Source organism: Globicephala melas, chromosome 18 (genome assembly GCF_963455315.2).
Source record: "Globicephala melas chromosome 18, mGloMel1.2, whole genome shotgun sequence".
NCBI classification, from domain to species: domain Eukaryota; kingdom Metazoa; phylum Chordata; class Mammalia; order Artiodactyla; family Delphinidae; genus Globicephala; species Globicephala melas.
In genome coordinates, this window is record NC_083331.1 from 5,424,357 (window position 1) to 5,451,193 (window position 26,837).

A 26,837-nucleotide genomic window follows, 5' to 3' on the forward strand; every position below is an offset into this window, starting at 1 on the left:
AGATTCTCCTTGCATCTTCAGCTGAGTACTGATCAGAGGCTATGAGTGAGGAGTTACTTGAACTGGAAAAAGAGATTCTTGAAAAGATTACAGGAAATAATTCTCAGAGCTCACACGAGGCCAAGAATAGTTCCTATTCCCACAAGCCAACATGGAAAGCATCATAATTCATGAAGCATTAAGTAGGGTAATGGGAAGTCTTTTGCCTCAGTAGTAAGACCAAATTAGCCTTAGAATAAATGCTGCCCTAGTCTTAACTAATAAAGCTTAAAAGCAAGACCTGAAAGAATCAGACTAATTTTTAATCAGTTTAATGACAATGGAGAACAAAGCTCAAGAATATTTATAGCAATAAAAATATATCTAGGACTTCCCTGGTGGCACAGTGGTTAACAATCCACCTACCAAGGCAGGGGATATGGGTTCAAGTCCTGGTCCAGGAAGATCCCACGTGCTGCGGAGCAATGAAGCCCGTGTGCCACAACTACTGAGCCTGCGCTCTAGAGCCTGTGCGCCACAGCTACTGAAGCCTGTACACCTAGAGCCTGTGCTCCACAAGAGAAGCCACCGCAATGAGAAGCCTGAGCACTGCAACAAAGAATAGCCCCCACTCGCTACAGCTAGAGAAAGCCTGCGTGCAGCAGCGAAGACCCAATGCAGCCAAAAATAAATAAAAAGTAAATAAATTTAGTAAAAATAAAGGAAAAAAACAAGGCATCCTTAAATATATATATATATGTGTATATCTCCAGCACCCAAAAAGATAAAAGTGACAATATTTGGCATTTGATCAAAAATTACCAGCAATGCAAAGAGGTAGGAAAATATGACCCATAAGGAGAAGCAAATGTAATCAATTATAACACATAAATAGTATGTAAGAACATCAGAAGAGTTATTATAACAATACTCCATGTGTTCAGGAAACTAGGGGGAAGATTAAACATGTTAGTGTAGACAAGGAAGACCTACTAAAAAATCCAAATCAAACTTCTAAAATTTAAAACTACTTTGTCTGAAATGAAAAGTATTGGGTGGGATTAATGACAGATTAGACATTGCATCAGAAAAGATTAGTGAACTTGATGACATAGTGATAGAAACTATCCAAAAAATAGAGAAAAAGTGAGCCGTGGGATAACTTGAAGCAGCCTAACACACTTGTATTTTTAGTCACTGAAGCAGGGTGGGGGAAGGGCAAACAAAAAATATTTTAAGAAACAGTGGGCAGATATTTTCCAAATTGGATGAAAACTGTAAGCCCACAGATCCAGGAGCTCAATGAACACAAGCACGAAAGAAACATGGGGGAGTAAAAACCGCACCGAGGCACACCAGACAAACAGCCAGAGGGAAACATACTCACTTTTGAGGAACGAAGATGTAAGTGATAGCATATTTCTTGTTGGAAACAGTACAAGCCAGAAGACAGTGCAACGATAACTTTAAAATATAGGAAGAGAAAAAAAATGTCAACTTAGAATTCCGTTCTTGGGAAAAATGCAAGGATGTAATCCATTGGGTGCATTTAAAGACTTGTGAAATTTTGAATAAAATGTGCAGTTTAGTTAAACTTATCGCACCAATGTTAATTTTATGGTTTTGAAAATATACTCTAGTTATGTAAGATGATGTCTTTGGGGAAAGATGGTGAAGGATACTACTACTTGTGAATTTTAAATTACTTCAAAATTATATATTTTTTAAAAAGCAAAATAAACATCTTTTTAAACATACAAGAGTTGAAAGGGTTCACCTGCAGTATATGTGTACTTAATAGATATTAATGAAAGTACTTCAGGCAGAAGGAAGAAAATACCTTATGGATCTATACAAAGAAATGAAGAACACTGGAAACAGTAACTACATGAGTAAATATAAGAAACTGTCCCCCTTACTCTGTAAGTCTCTTTGAAAGATAATTGACTGTTGAAAGCAAAAACGGTAATAGTGTGTGGTTGGGTTTATAGCATATGTAGAAATAAAATATATGATGATAATAGCACAAAGTCTGGGAGGGGAGAAATGGAAGTATAATATTGTGAGCTTGTTACACTATATCTGAAGTAGTTTAAAATTCAGTGATAGTTGGTGTTACAGACTGAATTGTGTCTTCCCCAAATTCATTTTAAAATATATATATGACTGTATATAGAAGTGGGCTTTTAAAGATTTAATTAAGGCTAAATGTGGTTGTAAGGATGGACCGTAATCCAATATGATTGGTGTCCTTAGAAGAAGATGAAGAAATACCAGGGTTGCACACACACACAGAGAAAAGGCCTGTTGCTGTGAGGACACAGTGAGAGGATGGCTTTCTGCAAGCCAAGGAGAGAGGCCTCAGGAGAAACAAACCCTCTTGGCCCCTTGATCTTGGGTTCTCACCTTCTAGAACTGTGAGAAAATACGTTTCCATTGTTTAAGCCAGGGGTCCCCAACCCCTGGGCTGCGGCACAGTATTGGTCTGCGGCCTGTTAGGTACCGGGCCTCACAGCAGGAGGTGAGCAGCGCGCAAGTGAGCGAAGCTTCATCTGCCGCCGCCCATTGCTCACGTTACCGCCTGAATCATCCCCCTGCCTCCCCCGTCTGTGGAAAAATTGTCTTCCACGTTACCGGTCCCTGGTGCCAAAAAGTTTGGGGACCGCGGGTTTAAGCTGCTCAGTGCGTGGTATTTTATTATGGCTCTAGCAGACTAAGATAGTCAGTGATAAGTTAAATATACGTACTGTAAAACCTAAGACAATCACCACAGTAACAGAACAGAGAGAGTTATAGCTAACAAGCCAAGAGAGGAGGTAAAATGAAAATTTAAAAAATCATTTAATCCCAGAGAAGGCAGAAAACAGAAAAGGAGACCAAAGAACAGGTGGAAGAAATGGAAAACAAGTAACAATATGTAGATAGATTCAAACCCGAACTTATCAGTAATCACATTAAATATAAGTCTTCTAGACATCCTAATAAAAAGGCAGATTTTCAAATTGGATTAAAGAAAAAGAGCAAACTCTAACTATATGAAGCTGACAAGAAACCTGCTTTAAACATAAACACAAAAATAGATTAAAAGTTATACCATGCACTAGTCAAAAGAAAGCTGGCATAGCTATATTCATGTCAGAAAAAGTAGATTTCAGAGCAGAGAACATTACCAGGAATACAGAAGGTCACGTGATAAAGGTAAAGGGGACAGTTTATTAGGAGCATAGATACGCCATTTTTAAATGTTTATGCACCTAAAAACAGAGTTAAAATATATGAGACAAAAGCTAGTAGAATTGCAAGGAGAAATAGACAGTGACACGGATTTCAGTCCTCTCTCAGTGAGGAGGAAGATCATTAAGGAGGCGGGAGGCCTGAGCAGCTCTGGCAGTTTACTCGCAGAGCCCTGTGCCCCACAGCAACCACATGAATACTCTTTTCAAGTTCACATAGAAGTTGGTCACCAAGACAGACCAATTCTGGGTCTTGAAAGAAGTCTCAATAAATTTAAAAGGGTACAAGTCATACAGATGTGTTCTCCGACCACAAGAGAATTAAATTAGAAACCAGTAACAGATCTTTGGAGAATCTCAAGTATTCAGAGACTGAGTAACACACACACTTTTGACTTACTCATGTGTCAAAGAGGGATTAGAAAGGGAGACTTAAAAGTATTTTGAACTGAATGAAAATGAAACATGCCAGCAGTTGTGGGATGCCACTAAATCAGTAATCAGAGGGAAGTCTGTAGCACTAAATGCCTGTATTAGAAAAGGAGAAAAGTTCCCAAATCAGTGAGCTCAGCTTCTATATTAAGAAACTAGAAAAAGAAGAACAAATTAAACCCAAAGTAAACATAAGAGGGATGAATCTTAATGATGCAAAGTGAAAGAAGCTAGTAAAAAACCCAGCACCTACATATGTATGTAAGATTCATTTATATTAAATTCTAGAAAATACAGACTAGTCTATAGTGACAAAAAGCTTATCGGTGGTTGCCTGGAGTCCAAAGCAGTGGAGCAGAGAGGAACAGGAGGGAGGGATTTCATTCAGGCTTGTGGAAGCTTTTGGGCATGATGAATGTAGTCATTTTCTTGATTTGGGTAGTGGTTTCATGGTGGTCTACCTATGTCAAGAGTTATCAAAGCTTACATTTAAATATGTACAATTTCTTATATGTCAGTTATATCTAGATAAAGCTGTTCAGAAAAATTTACCAGGTCATTCACGTTCATTCAGAGAGTAGAAAGATTACTGATAGCAGCTTATGAAGCTATTAAGAGGTAAAGCAAGTTGAGCTCGTTACAAGGAGTTTTACTAAGGAGGGTATTTTATGGTTTTATGAGGTTACTGTGCGATTTTAAAAAGCCTGACCAATATTCAGGAATAGCAGTGATTCCTCAGTCATTCGTCACATCACCTTAAGACAACTTTCTTTTTCGTACAGACCTTTTGGCATATTTGCAGTGAAATATTACATAATATTTTGTGTTTTTATTCAGTATAAACCTCTTCCTGTCATTCTACCTAATTAAAAATTAATGGCTGAACTTTTTATTTTGTTTCACTGTTTATTAAATTAGTCCCTTAATTTATGGGACTAATTTATTGTGTTATTAATAAGTACTCTTGATTGTAGTGGAGTCCAGCAGAGTATTAAATTCTGAATTAGACTTTAAAAGTAACAGTTTCCAAGAAATAATATGATAGTAGAAAAGCATAAAGTTGTATTAATCTTGAGCTAGAAACCTCAACAGAAAATTACTTCATTTGTAAAAAAAAACAAAACCTTTATCAGTCATTGGTAAAATAGGAAACACTCTATCATTTTGGTTGGTTGGGATGTCTGAATTGAAACATTAATTATTATTTCATTTAAAATATAATGATAATAATTACAACAGTGCTTTATAAGCTAAAGGCCAGGACTCTTGACTTAGTATATTTCTGTCTGGAGAGGACAGGTAGGAATCATATCCAAATGTTGGGGGATGATGTTGGTTTGAAGAACTCACTAAATAAAATGCACTTGGTTCTTTTGGTTGTGAAAGTTGCGGTGTAAATTTAAGTGTGTGAGAACCTAAAACTCTATTGATAACTTCTCACAGAGTGAATGTCTGCTGTTTGACATAAACATTGATTTTTTTCCCCAAATGTACATTTAGAGCTGTTTAAGATATGAATGAAAATTAGGACTTAAAGTATGAATAGAGGGCTTCCCTGGTGGCACAGTGGTTAAGAATCCGCCTGCCAATGCAGGGGACACAGGTTCGAGCCCTGGTTCGGGAAGATCCCACATGCCGCGGAGCAACTAAGCCCGTGCGCCACAACTACTGAGCCTGCGCTCTAGAGCTTGCGAGCCACAACTACTGAAGCCTGCACGCCTAGAGCCCGTGCTTCGCAACAAGAGAAGCCACTGCAATGAGAAGCCCGCGCACCGCAACGAAGAGTAGCCCCCACTTGCCGCAACTAGAGGAAGCCTGCGCACAGCTTCAAAGACTCAACGCAGCCAAAAATAAACAAATAAAAATAAATAAGTATGAATAGAAATTAGAAATTATGAATAGAAATATAATTATATGTATGTTAGAAAACCCACAAATTTAATATTATAGGAACATATTTAGAGAGTTATGATGGGATTATCTAAGTCACAGGGTGGGAGTAATAAAACTTTGGTGTTCTTTTTCACTATTCCTTTTCTCGTTTATTCCATTCTCTTTAGTGTTGTTGAAGTTAGACAAATTTATATAACCCAAGTCCTTGACTCTTCTTTCTAGATATAACCTTTGCCTCCTAAAGCTAAAATAAATTGTTTATTTTCTTTTCCTTTTTTTAAAAACTTTATTTTTGGCTGTGTTGGGTCTCTTTTGCTGCTCATGGGCTTTCTCTAGTTGCGGCGAGCAGGGGCTACTCTTGCGGTGCGCGGGCTTCTCGTTGCGGTGGCTTCTCTTGTAGCGGAGCACGGGCTCTAGGCGTGCAGGCTTCAGTAGTTGTGGCTCGTGGGCTCTAGAGCGCAGGCTCAGTAGTTGTGACTCGCGGGCTGACTTCTTAACCACTGTGACAGCAGGGAAGTCCCAATCGTTTATTTTCTGATGAACAGAGATTTCATTTTAATGTGATACTGGTTTTAGTTACCAGTTTTGCCTTATCTATCTCTAAAAAAGTATTCTTTTTAACATGTTAAAGGTGTGTGCCTATGGTATTTTGTTGCTTTATAAAACCCTTGTATATGTTACAAACCAGTTATATTAAAATGGTTTAAAGAATGCATCTTTTTATTATATAGTTATATATAACTTTTATTATATAGTTCTTATTTTAACTAATTTTATCATGAGAAAGTATTCTCATTATTATAATTTCTCATTAAGTATTTTTAATAGTTCTCTAATCTGGTTAGAGGAATTTATATTAACTGTTAATAATAGTAGCGCTACTCACTTATTCCTAGATTTTGATTTTTGTGTTATACCTACTATGTAATTCTTTTTTCTGCCATTTAAATTCTTTAACCTTCTCTCTCATCTCAGATAAACTCATCTGAAATAAAACAAACTGTCTAACCACCCAGACAAGGGAAATGCCTTGCCATCATAAATCAGGAAAAAAAATGGAGGGAGGGGTTTAGGCCCTTCTTTTCACTTCTTAATTAAAATTCATTGCTGGTAGGTTTTTTGGATCTGTGGTTGTTGAATCCCTAAAAGTTGCAGTTTAGTGTATACATTTTCATAGTTAATTTTAATAACTTCTATCATAATAAATTTGAAGGACCTTTATTATTTGTTATAATGGCATTTTATATATAATTTATTTGGGGGAGGTAGAATAGATTTTCCCCTCCTTTTTCTCCTTTATAGGATCCCTTAAAAATAGTCTTTCAGACTAATTTAAAATAGATTTGATTTAGAGAAACTCAGCTTTGAAATCAAAAGTCTCTTATTCAAGGTAAACGTAAGGTATAAATGAAATGGAAAGTGGGTGATACTTTTTCTCGGGATTAGATTAGATTAATTTCTTTGTCTAAATTTGCTGTCTCTTAGTAATCTTGTAATTCTGAAGTATCCATCTCTCCTAGGCGTTTTGAACTCTTTTACCAAGTTATCTGATTGCGTTTTGACCTCTTTTACCAAGTTATCTGATTGATTTTATCTTGACTTTCATCTTCTACAACAGATTCAGCATTAACTAGTACACACTGATTTAGCTCTGAAGGGGTCCTCTTGGTAACCATTTGTTCTTTTATAACTAGGGATTACTACGTCAATAAAATGCGTTGGCTTATTTTCTACTCCAGAAATTAAGGAATTGGCCGTACTTTTAAAGAAAATGCCAGTGTTTTAAATTTGGAAGGTTTTAAAATAGACACATAAGTGACAGAAGAGGACTTTTTTTTTTCTCTTTGGAAAATATGTTTTGGTTCAGGCCTGATTCTTTTTTTTCTTCAGAATTTTATGTCTTAGATATGGCAGTAAAAGAGGTTCTCTGTACATCTTGTATATTGTAGTTAAACACAGGTTAACATTTTTTCTGTATTTTATTACTTTGCATTTAATTTTAGCTGGAACGTAACTAGTAAAATATCATTTGTTTTAGAGTTTAAAATGAGGTTAGCCTCTTGACTTGCTATTTTCCAAATTTAATATTTTGAACTCTAACCTAGCAGTTTAAAATGTCATTCATATTGAGTAGGGAAGTTGTTCTTGGATTGTACAGTAATTAGTCCATCTTTTTATTTTATGCCTTCTATGGAAGTATTTTTCCATTTTAATGATCAGTTCTAAAATACTTCAAGTGATTAAATTTTTTGCATCGTGATTCAGTGTATTTTAAACTTAGCTTATATGTATACGGAAAATGTGGGCTGAAGTATGAACATACTAAATTATCTCTTTGGTCGACCCTTTTGGAAGTTGAATTCAAATATCAATGTGTTGAATCTTCACTGTACTTAAGCATGTAGGTCACAATTTCAGAAAAATATTTAGGATATTCATTTTTTCCACATGGACAAAATATAGACCATTTGTGAAATTGATTTGCAGTCTTATAACGTGCTAGTCATTCTTAAAGGCAACATGCCACTTGACTAGATAAGAGGTGGCATTGTACAACTGGGAGGAAATTTTTTTATCTCATAGTAAAATGTTTTTTAATATAACAAGTTACATGAATACTTAGCAGACATTGGAGCCTCTATTATGTTTTTCTTATATCTTGAGTCCTCTCGTGTGTTTGCCTTGTTTTTAAGTGCTTTTCTTGTCTTTACTGTTATTTAAATACATGGTACTATATTATTGGGGAAATGTCTTAAGTGCTTATAAAGAAGGAAGTGATTAATTTTGGAATAAAGGCAGTTTTGATCTTTATCCTGGTAGAAGTGGTTTAAAGACGTTAAATTTGAAACTTGTTGGCTCAGTTTTGAGGCAGTTTCAATGTCCTAGTTCTCTAAAATGTGTTAGGATAGTTTGGTAATGATGTATATTTGACAATAAAGGCAAATTTTCATGTTCTGAAGTTAAATTCTGCAAATGAAATGATTAAAACCCTCAAATTTGATGAAAATTTTTCTTCAAGAAATTTAATTATCCCACCCCAAAATATGAAAACTAAAAAACACTGTAAATGGCTTTCAATAAAATATTTTACTCAGTAAATAGAGCACTGTGGAATAATGCCTAGTAGATTCATTGTCTTTTTGGGCTTAAAATGTGTTAACTTACTATATTTGATTTTTAAATAGACACCAAATCCTACTGCAAGCGAGTTTATTCCCAAAGGAGGAGCAACCTCCAGGCTCAGTAACGCGTCCCAGGCACATGCGTCTGCCTTCTCTCAAGTATTCTCTCACCCATCCATGGGGACTCCTGCTGCTGCTGCTGGATTAGCCCCAGGTAAGTTGAGTAACTGTTTCCAGTGAGTTCCAGATAGCACGTCTCTAAGCACATTTGCTGGTAGTTTACCAGACCTGAAATTGTATTCTTCAGTGAGTCATATTTGAACACATTATGAGTTTTACGTTCTAGGTTTTGGTACCATAGTCCAAATGTAGTTGAAAATTTTAAAGCAAAATTTAAATATGAACAAAAATTGAATATAAGGATGTTTAAAAGCACAAAAATAAATTTAAAGGAGAAAATGGTTATTGAGAAGAAAAGTCTGTCTGGGCCATAGTATTTCCTTAAGTTCATGATAATGCTCTTTCACTCAAAAACTTCTGTAAGAGCGTCAAGGGCCTCCTTTTGAAATAAATTTCTGAAAAATAATTTATATCATTTAAAAGAAAAGTTTAGATGTATTGCCTTTCAGGTGTTTGGCTATAGATCTGTAGCAGTAATTCGAATTGGGTAAAGTATTGTAAACAATAGCAGGAGAGAAGTGTGAACTATTAGGGGCCACTGAGGCAGGGAAGACAGTACACCTCAACACTTCCTTCCAAGGTTACCCGAAATGGCAGGAAGAAGAATTCGAAGAAATGCACTTATACCTCAGGGGTCCTGAGGCATAGTTCAGAGTAACCCTTTGAGAACCCTATCTTCTTAGAAGTTCCCCTCTTTTATCTAAAAATTCATGCAGATTTTGTATTCTGCTTTCTAACATAAACACATATCAAAATATGAAAGTTTTCTTAGATAATTAACATCACCCATTCCTACTGCTGTGTACCTTAATTAGACAATGTATGCAGAATTATATTGAATTCATAGTAAGTGCTGAGCAGGTTGTCTTGTGTCTGTGAAATGGTTGAGCTACCCACCCAGATTATGTTTCTGGAACCTGTACTGGAAAATCATCACTTGGTCCTGAATGTTTAAAAAAACAGAAACAAAAGGAAATTTATATACATTAAATGAAGCCAGAAGATCCATCTAGATCAGCCTGGAACTAGTACTGCCTGCCTCCAGGGCTTAATCTAATCAGTGATGGTGATAAATCATTGGTTTTGATATTGATATTGAAATCAAGGACCTTTTTGGGAAGAAGAATGAGAGAAGATAATGATAACTTTATGGAACAGAGCATCCGGTTTAGTGTATAAAGTATCAAGTGTATTCAGAGGCTTAATAACCTTGCGTTGCCAAGGATTTTATCAATGCCTACTTCCCCTCACCTCTCCCTCCTCCCCTTCTCTCCCTCCCTCTCTCCCTCTCTCCATCTCATTCTCCCTCCCTCCCTTCCCACTCATCTCCCACTCATCCTCCCCCACCCCAGTGAGCAGTTGATCATTTTATTAACTAAACATAACCAAGAATTACATACCTTTCTGGTGAAACTTTTAAGATAATTTTGTGTGGAGGGCCTTGAGATATACCTTGCAACTCCTTCCCCCTTACTTGTCCCTTTACCTTTTTTTCTACTTTGGCTCTTTTCAGGTTCAGTTAAATTTGTAAACATTTTCCATTCTTCCCTAGAGAGCAGTGTCAGAATTGAATATCCCTGGTAGCCCTAAAGTTTTACTTGTAAGTAATGTGCTGCTATGATTTTCTCCCATTGAGGTGTGTGCACATTGTTTACATGAGCATAATCTACATGTCAGCTGTACATCTGAACGTTCTTAGGGATTGTCCAGACTTCAGAGCAGTGTTTATAAAGCACCCACAGTAACAAAACCCGTACGCCAGTCAGAACCCTTTGGCTTTCTTAATTAAGCACCAGTTGATTTTGGCCTAACAGCACATTTTCCCTTGTCTCATAAGTAAATATTTTGTTCACATCTTTGATCAGACTAGTTCAGGCTAAAAGATGGGCTTTTTAAATACTGGAGGAGTTAAAAATGTCAAAGGGAATTTTAGATACTGAAAACATTTAATTACAAAATCCGTTAATGCTGTGGTATTTGTTTAAGGTTTCCAGTTGTTATTAACTTGTGTGTAGGTAGGTGTTTCATTGGTCCCCATTGGATTTCACAACCTAAATTTAGGATGAAATGAATTAATTTAAAACTATTTACTCTTCTTCTACATAGCCCTAACATTAAAGTGGTCATTCTGCTTCCTATTAATGAAAGTAATTACTGTCTGGAACCATTGGAAATAGGTCAGTATATTATATTAAATGTATTCCTGAATTCTTTACACCAACTATTTAAAAATTGTTCTTTATTCAAATGGCAATCAACGAGGCTAAAATATTTTCCAAAAATACTGGAGTGATTAATGGTTTTGCATTTATTATTTCTCCATATTTTCTCCTTTTAGTTAATGGCTTAACACTGTGGAGATGAGCAAAGGAAAACAAAATTAAGTCTGTACTTTCAGAAAAACATTTTATCCCTTCAGTGTCTTCCATTACTTCTTACCCATAAATATTTTTTTCAAGGCCTAGGAGAGGTTCTTGGTATTTTCACTTTAAGACTGTAGAATAAGAAAGGTCATAGAAGTTTATTTACCTGCCTTAGTGGTGATTTAACTGATCTTTAATCCTCCTTGTCTACTATAGGTGTAACCTAGTGATAATTTTCAGTTATAAAGTTTCATTTTCTCTTTTTTTCAACTTCTGTTCCAGAAATTAGTACCCTTGAAAACATGTCAAATTATTGTTTTCCTAAAAAATATGAAACCTTAAATATTTTGGCACTCAGATGTAACCTAGAGTAATGTCATTTTCATTATATGTGAAAAAATACATATTTAAATATATCCTTCGACCAAAAATGTAAAAATATTTGAGCAAAGTTGAGTAGATGTTAAGATTTTTATTTCCTCAGATCGTAAGGAAGAAAAACGTAATGTGTGGAACAAAGTGGATCCTGAGTGAATCAGGTTCCTCTAAAACTTGATCACTTTAAAAACATGATTTGTATTTTAAAAAGGTTGTAATGCAAGAAGTGAAACTTTATACAAAAATTATTTGAATTTAAATAGCTAATTGGGTCTAAAAGGTATTTGAAAGTGTTAAATATATGCAGCACACGTTAACTTTCCATTGACTTGTATATACATTTTATTTTAATTTAAGAAATGAAGGAGCTATAGGTTTAGTTGTTTTCCGCACATTTAACCGGAGAACGATAGCTGTATTTCTACGTGTCTTCTATGAAGGTAGTTGTAAGCGTTAGTATTTGGGCTATGGCACTTAACTGGGGCTTAATTGTCTTTTAGAACCCCTACAATTATAGACATATTTTTAATTTGTAAATACACATTTTTCTCTGGTCACAGATTTTATTATCCTCTTGGAGGGCCACAGCCTTCCAAAAGTTAAGAATCACTGGTTTAACACACCCTTAGCAAAATTTTATTTCCTGAGTGTGATATAGTAACAATACCTTTAAAGTAATGTATAAAGATATATTTTTCTAATAGGTCTAGTTTTAGGCAAACATTTTTGGAATAGCCTTTAGAAATGAAAATATGACTATGCTAAGTATGTGAAAAGACAGCTTATACTTTAATTTTTTGTGCCATGAAAAATAATTTTATCATGAGAACTAATTGCTGAATGGTTTTCTATCAGAATTTTTCCTGAGAGTATTTTGATGTGGTAGTAAACTTGGTAAGCTAAGTCTTGGTGTACTTTAATTACCTCAGTCTTGGCCGTAGTCTGTTGAAGGTGATTCTGAGAGAGGTAGCAACAGGAGCGTACATTTCTGGGTAGTGTTCTAATATGTCCTCTGGTGGTTTAGTGCACAGTTGTGACTCAGGAGTTGAGCATCTCTTGTTCTGCTTGATTGTGTGTGTACACTTGGGAGAGGTAGAGGGGAGTTCTTGAATTTGAAGATGCCATCATTGACTTATAAATGAGAAAGAGAGCCATAAGTGACTTTTTAGTACTTTCAAATATTCATTCCTTCAAGATGAGAATGGTGCAGATTTTTGGACCATGAGTATATTTTATTGTAAATTATTATGGTAATCTCAGATGATTGATTTGATGAGCAGCATCTAATAATTATACTAAACCTATCATTATTAAATAATTGTATTCCTTCATTAAAATTTAATCATAATATTTTAGAAGAATTTTAAAGTATATTTTTAGATTCAGTTTTTTTTTTGTTTTTGTTTGTTTTTTGCAGTATGCGGGCCTCTCACTGTTGTGGCCTCTCCCGTTGCGGAGCACAGGCTCCGGACGCGCAGGCTCAGCGGTCATGGCTCACAGGCCCAGCCGCTCCGCGGCATTTGGGATCTTCCCGGACCGGGGCACGAACCCGTGTCCCCCGCATCGGCAGGCGGACCCCCAACCACTGCGCCACCAGGGAAGCCCAGATCCAGTTTTTTGAAACACTTAATCATTTCTTATAGATTCCTGCGAGTGCCAAATTGATAGATAAAATTGGCTTACATTCTTTATTTTTTGGCTTGGGCAAGGTATGGGGAAAAAGAGGAAGGGAAAAGAAAAGGGAAAATTAATATTCATCCGTCATTCTTGTTGAAAAATATTTAACTTTTAATATATATAATGTACTATTTAAAAATATTCTCATACTTCTAATGTTGAAAGGTGATATTTTTTTTAAAGTTCTGTGCTAAAGAATAAAGTTCTCTGATTCTGTGATGTTTTATATCATAATGAAGAAATGGAGGCTTCATTCATTTCAGTTGCATACTAGTTGGCCGATGCGGTAATCTGACACTGGTCATTGGTCTAAGTGGAACCTTTGGGGTTTCCATGGTTCAGCCTTGTGCCAGTTTAGAGGTGGCATTCCTGAGAGATTATCATCTAGCTTCTGCTTTTTCACTTACAGTAATAAAGAATTACGTAGCTAACCAAGGTAGCCCAGTGTACATTTTAATAGTTTGAATAAAAAAGAAAATTAGATCTTTTGTTGAACTAAACTCTGTCTTGTGTATCTTTTATCCATTAGTCCTAGGTCTTTTCCTTGAATAGAATAAATTAAAATCTTTCCTACATGATAGCCCTTTCAGTTGTTTTTTTAGACTAGTTGTATGTATGTGTGTGTCCATATAACTGATCTGTTTTTGACGCAAACAAGAGAGAGGGCAAACTGGGAAAATACTGTTAAAATTAATAAATTGTATAAGTCAAAAATCATAGGTCATAATGCTGTAACACTAGTGTGGGTAAAATTAAATCCTCAGATATGTCTACCTACCTGTATTACTACTCTGATATCCAGCTAAGGAGTGTATGTACCATTGGGAAAATAGGTTGCTAATGGATTGAAGCTATGGTTTTGCAGATGGTAAATATCTAAGTTCATATTTCAAATTTCTCTTTGTATTTTAGGCTCTACATTAAAATCACTCAAGGCATAAAAACTATAAGCTATCATTTTAGATTATTTTATGTTTTACTAAGTAGTATAATTATTGAAAATAAAAATTATACAAAATATTTAGGTAATTCTAAAACATCTCCCTGTTTCATATGATGTAACTCTAAAACAGATTTTCCTTTTAATTATTTTTCATTAAATGAATTTTGTGGGACCGTCAAGTAATCTTACCATGAGTTTATTTTGATATTTCCATCTGAACTGGTTTCTGTGAATTATTTTTACCCTTAATAGCAATAGCGGTAGTTTACCATTAAAGTATTCTGTTTTAAATGTCAGTCTAGATTTCCTAAGCACATTACAAATTTCTTAAGAAGGGACGGAGTCACTTCTTATCTAGCACAAATTTAGGCATAAAGAGGGTGCCTAATAAATGCTCATTTAACTAAGCTTCATTTTTATCTCAGAGAAAAAATTTTAATTGGTGGCTATCTCTTAATTACAGTGAATTTTAATGATCCTGTAAACATCTTTGAAGAACTAGATACTGCAAGTGTTCAAGAGGGTGTAGGTGTATTGTCACATGAGGAACAGAAATATGCCTGTTGAAAGTTTAACTTTATCAGAACTAGAGTTGCTCTGTGTTTTGAGATGTTAAAACATTTTTAAAACCAGTCAAAATATTTGTATTATTTTTAAATTGCATGTTTCCATTTTTTGTAACTACTTTGTTTTTCAGGTATATTCAGCAGAATCACTCAAACATGTCCAGGTTTTCTAATTGGGGCTTGCTTTCTACATTAAAAAATAAAAGAAAACTTTATAGTTAAGGTCAGGGGTCCCTGAGGTTTTTGTGAAGAAGGCCCTGTAATGTTGAGCTCCTCCTAGGTGGGGGCTGCTCGGCGTATGCATGTTTATGGGTACAGATGGTGACGTCCCAGGGAAGGTTACTAACAGTAGAACTGTAGAGCCGTAACTGGGTTGGGAGTGCCTGCTGGCTATATTTCCTTCCTGGTTGGGAATTTCAGGACACTGAGGCAAGACGTTAATGGCGCGAGGGGGATGTGGCTGCCGCAGCTGGCTTGGAGACCTGCCAGGTAAGGCTTAAAGTAGCTGACAGTGGATATTGTTCTGCTGGTTGGGGAATCCCTGGTTAATGTGTCCTGTTAGGTTTGAGCGTTTCTATTGTGGACTTCCTGTTTCAATCTCATGTATTGGCTAACTTGTTCTTTAACTGAGAAGTAAGGGCTGGATGGGAGTGGGTAGGGGTTCCCTTCATCTATAGGTTCACTGATCTACAACTGTAGCAGCATCTCCTGCTGTTTTGGGGCTGCTTTCATTGGATCGTGACTTGATTGCCTTTGGAACATGGTACCAGTTCTTCTACTAACGTAGCTATGTAGCTTTCAGCATGCTGTTTGATCCCTGTGTTTTAGCATATTCATTTCTATGAGAAGATAATAGAGAATTTTAAAAGTCTTTCTAATCTAAAATTGTATTGTTTTGTGACATGTTGATCAATAGGAGGTAGATAGGTACACTAAAAGGAGACAGAAATGAAAACAGTGATGCGAAGTAGCAAAAAGGAGAGAAGAGTTTGATTTGTGTGTTGATACTAGACTTAAAAAGGACTTTAAAAGGTATATGGACTTCCTTGACATAGTATGTGTAAATAGAAAATCCTTTGTATCACAGGTACAGATGAGGGGGGTTTTGTTTCAGCAGTGTAAGGTTAGGGTCTGGGGTGAGTAGAGTGTTGTAGAGGTCCTGAATGAACTGAGGCAGGGAGAGACAGCATGTATTTGTGAGTGCCCAAGAACATTCCTGGTTCTCAGCTGGATGTGGAGAGTTAGAAGTCAGTCTTTTTATTTCCTTTGAGTCAAATAGGTTGAAACCTCCAGGGATCATTTTTTTTCACCTTTTGGCTCAGTGGAGCATTGTAGGTACTTAGTAGAGAGAGAGTGTTTGTGTGGACAAAATTACTATGCTGTGTGTGACATGTCTAGATAGGAATGGTCCTCTAATTCTGTAGGAATGAAGTGAATGGTGGCAGGCTCTTTTATTGACTTGCCCTGATTCTTCTCAGCCTGACTAGTCATATTCATATGTGAAAGTCATCTTTTTTTCTTACTCTTTTTGCCTTTTGGATGTGCATTTACCCTACGGTAGGGCATGGGGCAGAGTCTTAGTAAAAGTAGAGGAATCAGAGAGATGTATCCCTTTAAAACCCTCAGTGCACACAGGCATGTAAACTCCAACCATGTACACGAGCAAAAACTCAGATGTGGACTAAATGTTGATGGTGATAATATTTAGTTTTTGATTTTTTAGTCATGAATCTCTTACACATTGATATTCTGAAATGAGATGTTTTCTTATGATTTCATGAACATCTTCCCATATTTGTGATGTGGTTATCCAGATTTTAGAATGGTATTCCTATAAATAATAACTAGTAACTAATAGTCCCTTTTGGTGGGGGGTGTACCTTTTAGAAAACAGTACAGATCAATAGGATATTAATATAATTGTTGTCACCAAAATGCTCCCTAAGCCATAGTTACTATGGACCATAATCTTATTGCCCACTGTTGTGATGTGGTAGGCTAAACGGCTGAAACATGGAGATCCAAAATGTAGTGGCTTCACATGACAAAAATGTATTTCTTGCTTTTGTAACAGTCCAGGACAGATTTTTCAGGTTGTCTGGGATCCTGTTCTCCATGTACTTAAGGACCCAGGTCAAAGGGTTTCTAGGCATCTCTCCAGTCAGCTGGAAGGGGGAAAGCATGGAGGAGCCTGAGTGGGAAGTTGTTATGGACAAACCTGGAAATTGTCTGCAAAGTTTCTCCAACCGTGACTGTCCACCAAAATCCAGACTTTCATCTTTTTAAGCAGCTGGCCTGCATGCTCCAGTCTTCTTTGGATGCAGAATTTTAAGTTGACCCTGGTTATCTCATATAAAGGCATTTTGGGGCATTATCTTATTTACATCTTTTGTATCTACTTTAAAGAAATCACCAAAACAGCTACAGTAACTGATTTATCTAGCATCATGGAAAATGAAGCTCTCCATCACACTTGAATTTTTGGATATAAGAAGCTTTATGGCTTTCATTGTCAAAACTTCATATTCTCAGCAATTTTTCAAAGAAAGACTGCCAGACTTTGTAGTTTCTGTTGCTTCACGCAGAGCTGACTTTCCTTTGATGACTCACGCTCAGTTTGACGTGCTTCAGGTGATTGTAGTGAACCGGAGCGCAGTTGCTACATTTTAGGTAACGGAGTTTGAAGAGCAGCTTGCTTCAGTGTTATGTAATTACTTGGATTCTTCACCCTTTCCATCGTCCTCCCACCTCAATCAGATTATAACTCCTTGGAGGTAATTTCTCTTGCTCTCTGAGCCTATTAAAGTGCCTGAATGTAGTACCTTGAATGGACATACTCAGACAATTTGAACCATGTTAGTGAGTTCTTGCTGGCTTTTTATTGATGACTCTGTTGTGCTGTTAGTATTCCTAACTCCAGGACAGTGGTTCTTGAGTCTGTCAGAATCACCTGGAGTACCTGTTAAAACCCAGCACTCCCTGGGTCCCATCCCCAGAGCTGCTGATTTTGTAGGTCTGTCTGGGTGAGCCAGGGAATTTCCTTTTCTGATGTGTTTCCAGGTGATGCTGCTGATTTTCTGGGGAGTCCATTTTGAGAACTACTGCTCTGCTTAATGCTCTGTGCTGCCTTCTCTCCTCTTTCTTCTTAACAGCCCTTTTCTTCTCCTAATCTGCGCTTTCTTTAAATAAGGAAAAGACTTTGAGGCAAGGACTTGAACTGTCGCCTGTGAATAAGGTGCATGGATGGGGCTTTAAATTATTCTTTGGCTGAGGCTGATGTCGCTTTTCTGGTTCGAGTCTGTGTACTGGGTAACTGAAGTTACCAGATAAGTAACCATTGAATGAATTGTTACAGGGGTTCCTGAAGCTCAGCCAAGATCACAAATACCGTTTAAGCGAAACCAGGCCACAGGGCTTTCTTCTACCTTAGTAATGCTTATGGGACACACATAATGTAAATCAATTGTTGATACATCTCATAAATTTTTCAGAATGTCTGAAAAATGCATAGCATACGTACCGTGGCTGTTTAAAATTTTAAACCTCACGGATCTAGAACTAGTAATCAGATATCTTTTATTTGCATGTTACGTTTTAATATGTATGTTTTAAGATTTTTATGTAAAGGTCAACTAAGTTGTTATTAATGTTAAAGAAGTAAGAAGTGTTTATTGATTCAATAACAACATTTTTTGAAGCCAGACTAATTTTTCTTCTTAATTTGTTACTAGCTTTTATTTGTTGGAAAGAAATTTAAAGTTAAAATTACGTTGTTAACTAATTTAATCTTATTTTTTGTGACTATAACTTTTTATAATCAGACATGGTTGTCTTGGAGTATGTTTATTGTTCATAAACAATACAACATAATTTATCAATGAATGAAGCATACCATTTAGTCATAAACATTCACTGTCACTTGAGAAGAAAAATGGTTCTTTTGATCCAGAAGAGTTTGTTTGGTAGCTAACACCTGTCCTCCTCCCATTTTGTTTTGACTCTGTTTAAATAATGTACGTGTTATGATTTAAGAGATTGACACCATTGCAGAGGCTAGAGAAGATCCTATTAATTCAGATAATTTTGTCAAGTTTGGGGGCAAGCAGGTCACTGTTCTGTTTCTTCAGATATTATAGTGATCCAAGTAAGTGACCTAACATACAGGCCAGAGGGTATAGTTCTTAAAGTTGTAATTCAGTTGTTTTTAAGACAGTTAAAAATCTGGACAAGTTATTCACATTTTGGGAGGTTTAGGTACTGTAGTTTACACATAATATTCTAACATTTGTTGAATTAATTAATGAAAACTCATATGGAAATGAGGCTCTTGATAGAGGTAAGGCTGAAGTTAGGCCCAATGGAGGATTACTGTGTGTAGACATGGAAAGTGAAATAGTTGTGCAGGCTGTGGTCTCCATCAAATATTGTGTACGAGTATGTGGCTGATACAACTTGGGTTAAACTCATAGTATGAACTGACAGTATTTACCTACATTTGGTCAATGAGATTAAATAAATTTTGTGAGGAAGCGTTAGGACACTTAATAGTTTTATTAATGCTTACAGTGTTTTTAATATCCAGGTAGTCCAAATACCTTTTATCACAGGTAGATATTCAACTAAAATGAAGTATGCTTATAGAAGTCAGTTGCTGAAATTCTCTAGATATTGAGGGGGAAATCAGAGATGGAATCTGAGTTGCATTTATATTGGTTTGGTCCACATGGCTTTTATTAAAGGTTATTTATATTTAAAAAAATAAGTAAAGAAAGCATTTTGGAGTGTGTTTGAAACTTATTTTTATTGTGTAATGTAATGAAGAGAGAATCTTTGTACTTCTAATCAAATACAATTTTTAATAATTGAAATGTTACCGTAAATCAGTAAACATATTTTACTTTTTCTTTATATTTTCCTAAAAGTAAAAGTAATCACATTATGGCTTTCTAGTTGTCATTAGAATAAACTCCAAGTCCCTTACTACGGTATATGATCTGTGTCTTACATACCTCTCGAATCTCACCTTTCCACTCTTTCCGTTGTGTGTTCAGTTCCAACCATACTGGTCTTCCTCAAATATGTCAAGCTCCTTTCTGGCTCATGTTCTTTGCATGTACTGTTTCACCTGTTCTTTCCATGGATGGTTCCTTGTGTTCTCTTAGGTGTCACTTACAAAGTGACTTAAAGTGTCACAGAGAAGGGCCTTTGACTAATGTAGAGGAAATTTCCCATCATTATTTTTCATGGTGTTCTCCTGTTTACTTCCTTTTTAGAATTTACTACAATTTGAACTTGCATTTTTCTTTGTATTAGAATGAGTGGTCCTCTTCATGCCTATTGGAATATAAGCTCCCTTGTGGAAGGAACTATGTCTACATGCTTATTAAATATTTTTAGAATTAAAATAATGGAAAATGACTACCAGCTTTCTTTTCTTCATGGAGGACCTCCTCTGATATAAAATACGTATCCTATTTGAGAATATGTATTTGAAAATGGCAGCAATTTTCCCATCTCTGTGCCTTCCTCTACTTGGAAGGCTCTTCAGTTTCTTGAGATCTTGCCTGTTTTTCACTGATTAGGTCAAATGCCTCTCTTTTTTTTTTTTTCTTCTCCCCCTTTCAAAGCCATTTCTACTTCTGAAGTCATTATTACTGTCTTACATCTCTATGCTTCTATAATGTTTTCATTATCTCTTAATGTTTTTAAAGTTTTGTCTGTATGTTTTATTTATTTCCTTCACTTAAAGTTAAATGCTTCTGGAAGCATTTTTATCATTTTATCCACTATTGTGATCACACATGGAGACCTAGAGTAAACACTAAAATTGAAAAATTTTAAGCACTGTCGTGGGCTTTATGAGTAAACTATGAACTTCATGAAATCAGAACTAGATCTTATTTCTTGAATTCCTGGAACCTTGCTCAGTGCCTGATCTCCTGCAGTGGTTCCGGTAAGCTTTCATATGTAGTTGCAGATTAGCCCGTGGTGCTTTGCATATACAGCTTCCCCGTCCCCATGTAAGACTTATGAAGTCAGAAACCTCACATTTGGAGCACTGCCATTGTCTGTACGTTTAAAGATTTCACAGGAGATTCTGACATCTACCCTTTGAGAGAAAAAAAAAAGTTCAGAATTCCAGAAAATTTGTGGGAAGGTGAGATTTTATCTGATTCGAGTGAGGTTATCCAGGATGAAGTTTCATGGAAAACCCATAAGATGGGTTTTAAAGGATAGATAGGATTTCTTTAAACATTTTTAACACAGACAGTTGAGAATCTGTGAAGTTTATTTTTTTTTCTGTTTGTTTTAACCAGTTTATTACCATAATAGAGAATTGTTTTCGCTCAGTTAGTGAACTTTCATAAAGTAATTCATTCTGAGTTAGGTAAAGACAGATGTGAAGAAAACGTCAGGCGCAGTACCGAGCCATAGGCTTGGAGCAGGGTCCTCCTGGAACAGGCATTACCCTTAGATGCTGATGTAGGGGAGGCCACAGAGTTCGCCTGGAGGGAATAGAATAAGGCGAGGTTTTTTGCCAACTGGCACTTTTTTTAGACAAACTATACGTTGGTACCAGTGTGCAGTGATTCCACATGACAGTTTAAACTACTATCATTAATTAGCTCACATAGATGGTTCTGTTTACCTACCTTAGGCTCTTGGTCACTGCTTCTGTTAAGTGGAGTTTCTTATTTATCTTTTCAAAGAAATATTTTTGAAGTTTGCCATTTGCGTGACGTGGAGAGCCACCATTCTGAAATATCAGAAGAGTGGAATTTTCTTTTCAAATTAAAATTGCTAGGCAAGTGAAAAAGGTTAGATTGGGCAGGAACTTGGAAAAATGAATGAAAAATGACACTGAGATAAAATGTCATGTATTTTGAGGTACCTGGTGTCTCTTTTTTAAAATGTTACCAATTTTCTTTGCTATTAGCACCCCTGAGTTTGGCACACTGTTTCTTTTTTTTTATTTTAACGTCTTTATTGGAGTATAATTGCTCTACAATGGTGTGTTAGTTTCTGCTTTATAACAAAGTGAATCAGCTATACATATACATACATCCCCATATCCCCTCCCTCTTGCGTCTCCCTCCCACCCTCCCTATCCCACCCCTCTAGGTGGCCACAAAGCACCGAGCTGATCTCCCTGTGCTATGCGGCTGCTTCCCACTAGCTAGCTGTTTTACATTTAGTAGTGTATATAAGTCCATGGCACATTGTTTCTTGAGGGTTGTCAGGATGGGGGGAGAGAAGGCAGGACTGGACAGCAGGCTGGGAGCACGTCGATATCGGGCACCTGAAGCTCAGCAAGCATCAGAAACATAAGACTTAATTACCATTTCTGCCCCTAGAGGACCTGTGAGCCAGGAATACCAAAGCTTAATTAGAGTTTAGAGAACAGTGGTTTTCAAACATTTTTTTTAAAGCAGCAGAACTCTTGTGAAGTCTGTATGTAGTCCCCAAATCTAAAATTATATAAAGCAGATAAAACTGGCATTTACAGGGTCAGGTTTATTAAACTTACTCATGAAGTTATTCAGTGAGAATAGCAAGTCTATGTGGTATTATGTCGAACCCAGTAATTTGAAATCGGTGGGTGAAGGACAGTAATTAGTCTTATATTCCTGTCTCCTTTTCTGTATTTTCTGTCATATAGTAACATAAAAATCATGATTCACATGAATAAGTTGTGCACCCATTTGTTTAGTTTTCTCTAAGTGCATGTGCATTTAAATAAAGATTATCGCAGTCACTGCCTTCCTAATGCAAGATCCATGTGTATAGGGGGTGACGGGAGAGAGGCTTTATTCTGGGCCTCCATGAGAATACCCTAACCCAGCACAAGCTAAGTATGTTGGTGATGATCTCTAGTATGTTAAAAAAGAATGCATGCTAATTTGGACCTGCATTTGTGATTTTATTGTTGATTTACTAAAAGTGAAAAAAACAGATGAAATTCAAATCAAGAATTTACAGAGCCCCGAAGCATTTCTGGAAGCTTAGGGTTCTGCTCAATGCGATTGAAAACCACCGGCACAGAGCCCTGTTTCTTGATGGGAAGCGATCCACTGGTACTCAGGTTGAGGAAGCTGGGAGGGTTGCTGTTTTTCTCACCTGAACCACAGACTACAGGGAATGATTTGAGTGGCCATTTGGTGAATTCTCCCCAGATAGTTTATGACAGGTACCATTCATTACATACAGTGGGATTTAACTCTCCTTTCTCTGAGAGAGGCTGGGAAAATGAGGAATGAGTAAGGCTTTAAAACCAAACCAAAACCCCCCATAACCTGTCAGATGCTTATATTCAAAAGAGTAGTTTTCAAGACAGTGTGTAGTCACTACTAGTTTTGTCCTCCGTAAATCTGAGCTCTGAGGCACTGAGGTTCTTGGTGGAGAATCAAGAATTTTCCATATTAGAGCTTGGAAGTGACAAGGGAAATTTTTTGATTAGAATTTTCCCCACACGAATAAATGTTTTAGAAAGGAAAGTTGTGCTGGCCACCCTCACGCCTCCCTCTGGAGGTGGTCTTGAGGAGTGTGTGTTCTGTGAAAAGCTGTTAGCTTCATGCGCCGGAAAGGACAAAATAATGTTTCTGAAAGTAGCTTGAGTTCTTTGGTTGCCTTTCTTCTTATGGAGGTTTTTCCCTCTTTTTTTTCATAACAACGTATTTTTGTAGCCAGAACCCCTAACTCATGAAATGCAAAGCCCCCCCCCCGTTTTGTAGTGGTATATTTTGAGGCTCTAAGGCTGTACATGTTGATTTTTTGGTTTTTAGAAATAATAGGGAAGGCAGTTCACTATTGCATATCTTGAAACAGAACATGTTACTCTTTTTATCTTTTAATTCAGAATATTCTCTCTGACCAGTGAATATGAGGACCTTGCGTTTAGGGAATTAAGTAACATTTCACTAGTTTTTTATGTATGGCCATAAGCAAAGCTAGTGCCCTAGACATGTAGACTGCTTCTGGGTGGAAATATTTAATTCCCCCCACTACACACACACGCACACACACACGCATGCACGCACGCACACGAAAGGCAGCTTTTCACAGATTAAAGAAAACAAAATAACAGCTTTGGCCCTTGAAATACTTTCCGTTTATAGTCCTTGCAAATTTCTTCTTGGGTGAGAAACCCTATGGTGTGTGTGATAGCTTCTCTTGCAAGCTTTTTAGTTTTAACATTTCTTACTGTAACTGAGTGAAAGCTTTAACGAGGAACTGCCTATGGCATATAGATGCTTTCAGTTTATTGGCTACTCCTGTAGCTGAAAGGAAGTTGAACTATTTTTTGGACCCATTAAGTTGTCCTTTCCACTTGGGTGTTGAAAGAGCTTATGAGCAGTAGCTGTTCTGATTTTTGTTGGTTGTTTTCTCTAGGGAACAAGCTACCCTCTGAGTCAGCACTGGACTTGAAGATAAATCCTACAATTCATGAAACTGACTGATCCGACTAAAGGATGGATAGTTTGGGCAGCGTTGGACAGCTCTGAGGGGTCTGTTTGTTTAACTGAAGGGATTGTTGCGTTCAGCAACTTTTAATTCCCCTAATCATAAGGGGTTGCTGTTGTGAAAACAGGGTTTGTGAAGGAATCAGTTCTGGCAGTTGACATCAATCAATATTCTTACTGACTTTGTTTTCATTTTATCACCACACTTAATGAAACAATTCTTTAAAGTGTAGAAATTTTACTATTCGTTGCCAGCAAGAATTAGTATGCTCCTGAGAGGTCAGCATAGGATTTTAGCAGTCTGCTTATGAATCCAAGCTATCCTTTTTCCACATGGGGTTATAAACATTTCTCTCCAGTAAACCTTTTGGCATTTGGGTTGTTTCATCTTTGCAAAGGTAGTTTGCATTTGTGGCTTGCAACTTTTAGGATTAAATTGAACTTAACTTGATTAGTGTATATTTTACTAGATTAGTGAATAATTTTTATCGTGGCTTATGGCTAATATTGTGATTTTGATAATTAACAATTTTTACCTTAAAAGGTTATTTTTTTAGTTTCAGTTTTCAAGGAAATGAGGATAATTTTAATGTTTAATTAAATGGATTTTTTTATATGAGACATGAGGGATTTAAGCTATAGAAAGGAAAGTTTTCTTATCCTAATATTCTAGGCCATTATAAATTATGCAGGAATACTGTGGATTGTCCTTTTGGAGGCTTTTAAAAACAGGGTGTGGCATGATACAGGCAATACTTTGGCCAAAGGTATATACATCTGTGTGGTAACAAATAATTTTGTGGTTTAAGAGTTAAAGGGTTATAAATATATTAATTTTATTTTAATCATTTGAAAGTTAGTATGATTTAAAATATATAGGAATAATGGGAATTTTACCTAGTCAATATTTGAGTTGATTATTGTTTAGGCTAGAAGTGGAAGTGATCATTCATCATGTCAGGATTTGGAAAATTGGGCTTTTAGACAAATGAGAGTTTATACATTTCAGCTTTAGGTTCATTAGTTGCATGATTATTATTACCTTAAGCCTGGTACTTTTGATTAATAACAGTTTTAGCCAGTTTTGATAATTATCTACAAAGCTGAATTTGATTGAATGATGGAATTATTATGGGGAAAGAAGTAATGACTGTAAAGACTAATATTATTTTAGCTTTTACTTCCTAATCCTGTTGCTTTTTGGATAGTGGTTTGTTTTATTTTGTACAGTCTATTTGAGGATTAGATCCACATTTAAAATGTGAGCATGGCTATATGATGGTTGTCTCAGTTAAATCTTTATTTATGTCCACTTTTTAAAGTTTTCTTACCTGTGTTTGTGACTTGAAAGTGATGGTAGGGCTTCCCTGGTGGCGCAGTGGTTGAGAGTCCGCCTGCCGATGCAGGGGACACGGGTTCGTGCCCCGGTCCGGGAAGATCCCACATGCCGCGGAGCGGCTGGGCCCGTGAGCCGTGGCCGCTGAGCCTGCGCGTCCGGAGCCTGTGCTCCGCAATGGGAGAGGCCACAACAGTGAGAGGCCCACGTACCGCAAAAAAAAAAAAAAAAAAAAGTGATGGTAAAATGTCCCCAAAATAAAATTTAGTAAAATATTTACATTTTTTTACTTAATGGCAACATCTTGACGGATTATTGCCATTTAGTCCCTGGATTCTTAGATGCCATCTATTATGAAATGCGTTCCATTAGTGTAGTAATAGCCTTTGCTGGGGTCGGGGGGTGGGGGCGGCGGTGGAATTAATATCATTAGACATATAAACTTAAAAAAAAGAAACTTTAATAAAGAAAATGACCCAAACTTTCATGTTGCTAGGAATCTTCAGAAACACTAATTCAAGTCTTTAAATTCTAATTGTCTTTAAATTCAAGGATTTTCTGGATCACCCTTGTCTGTAGCGGTTATACATAGCTTCCTATGACTTGTTTCTTTTCACAGTACCTAAACTTTTAGGATTGGCAGTATAGTTTTGAGGCTTATTGTAGAAATCCAGAAACTTGAACAGAGAAGTGTTGTGAACTGGTTGTACCATCCTCCCCTCCTTTAATATTTTATATGTTCTGAAATTTGACAATTCTTATGCCTTTAATCACATTTTCTCCTTAAACTTTTTCTTCTAGGTGCATTATTTTTATATGGCCTTCAGGGATTTAAATTTGGGTTAAATTCAACAGCATGGAGTGCTCCACTGGGTTGTACTAGCACTCAAGGGACTTAGATTCTAGCTTCATTTCTACCTTCACTGAGTTTATGTGCCTGAGCTGTGTCAGGCCCCATTGTCTAATTTGTAGAAAGGGGAGAAGCTTAGTCTACTTCTGGCTTAAAAATTGGAAATTGTAAAACATTCTCTTCAAACTGTTGGCAGTTTATGAAGTAGATTCTCATTTATCTTTGAATTTAAGTAGGTAATTGTATGAATTCAAGTGTGACTAAATAGGGTGATTTTCATTAAGCAAAATACTGACTAAGGATTTCTAAATTTAGGGTTTTTAACTTGGTGTATTTTATTACAAGGCAGTGAAGATGATATTTGTGCAAACAAACATGCTCAAGGTTATTCAGAACGTAAACTTAAAAGAAAAATTTTAAACGT

At 36.4% G+C, this 26,837-nt stretch overlaps 1 protein-coding gene across 9 annotated transcripts in view; it reads left to right on the forward strand.

The window, feature by feature from the left end:
- Positions 1-26,837, forward strand: part of PAN3 (poly(A) specific ribonuclease subunit PAN3) — a 116,260-nt gene that overhangs the window by 42,158 nt on the left and 47,265 nt on the right. For all 9 annotated transcript variants that reach the window (XR_004044818.3, XM_070044095.1, XM_070044090.1 and 6 more), the window contains one exon: positions 8,723-8,873. Coding sequence is in view for 8 of the 9 variants with exons in the window: in XM_070044095.1 (XP_069900196.1) it covers positions 8,723-8,873 (151 nt within the window). In the remaining variant the exon portion in view is untranslated. The remainder of the gene's footprint in view (positions 1-8,722; positions 8,874-26,837) is intronic.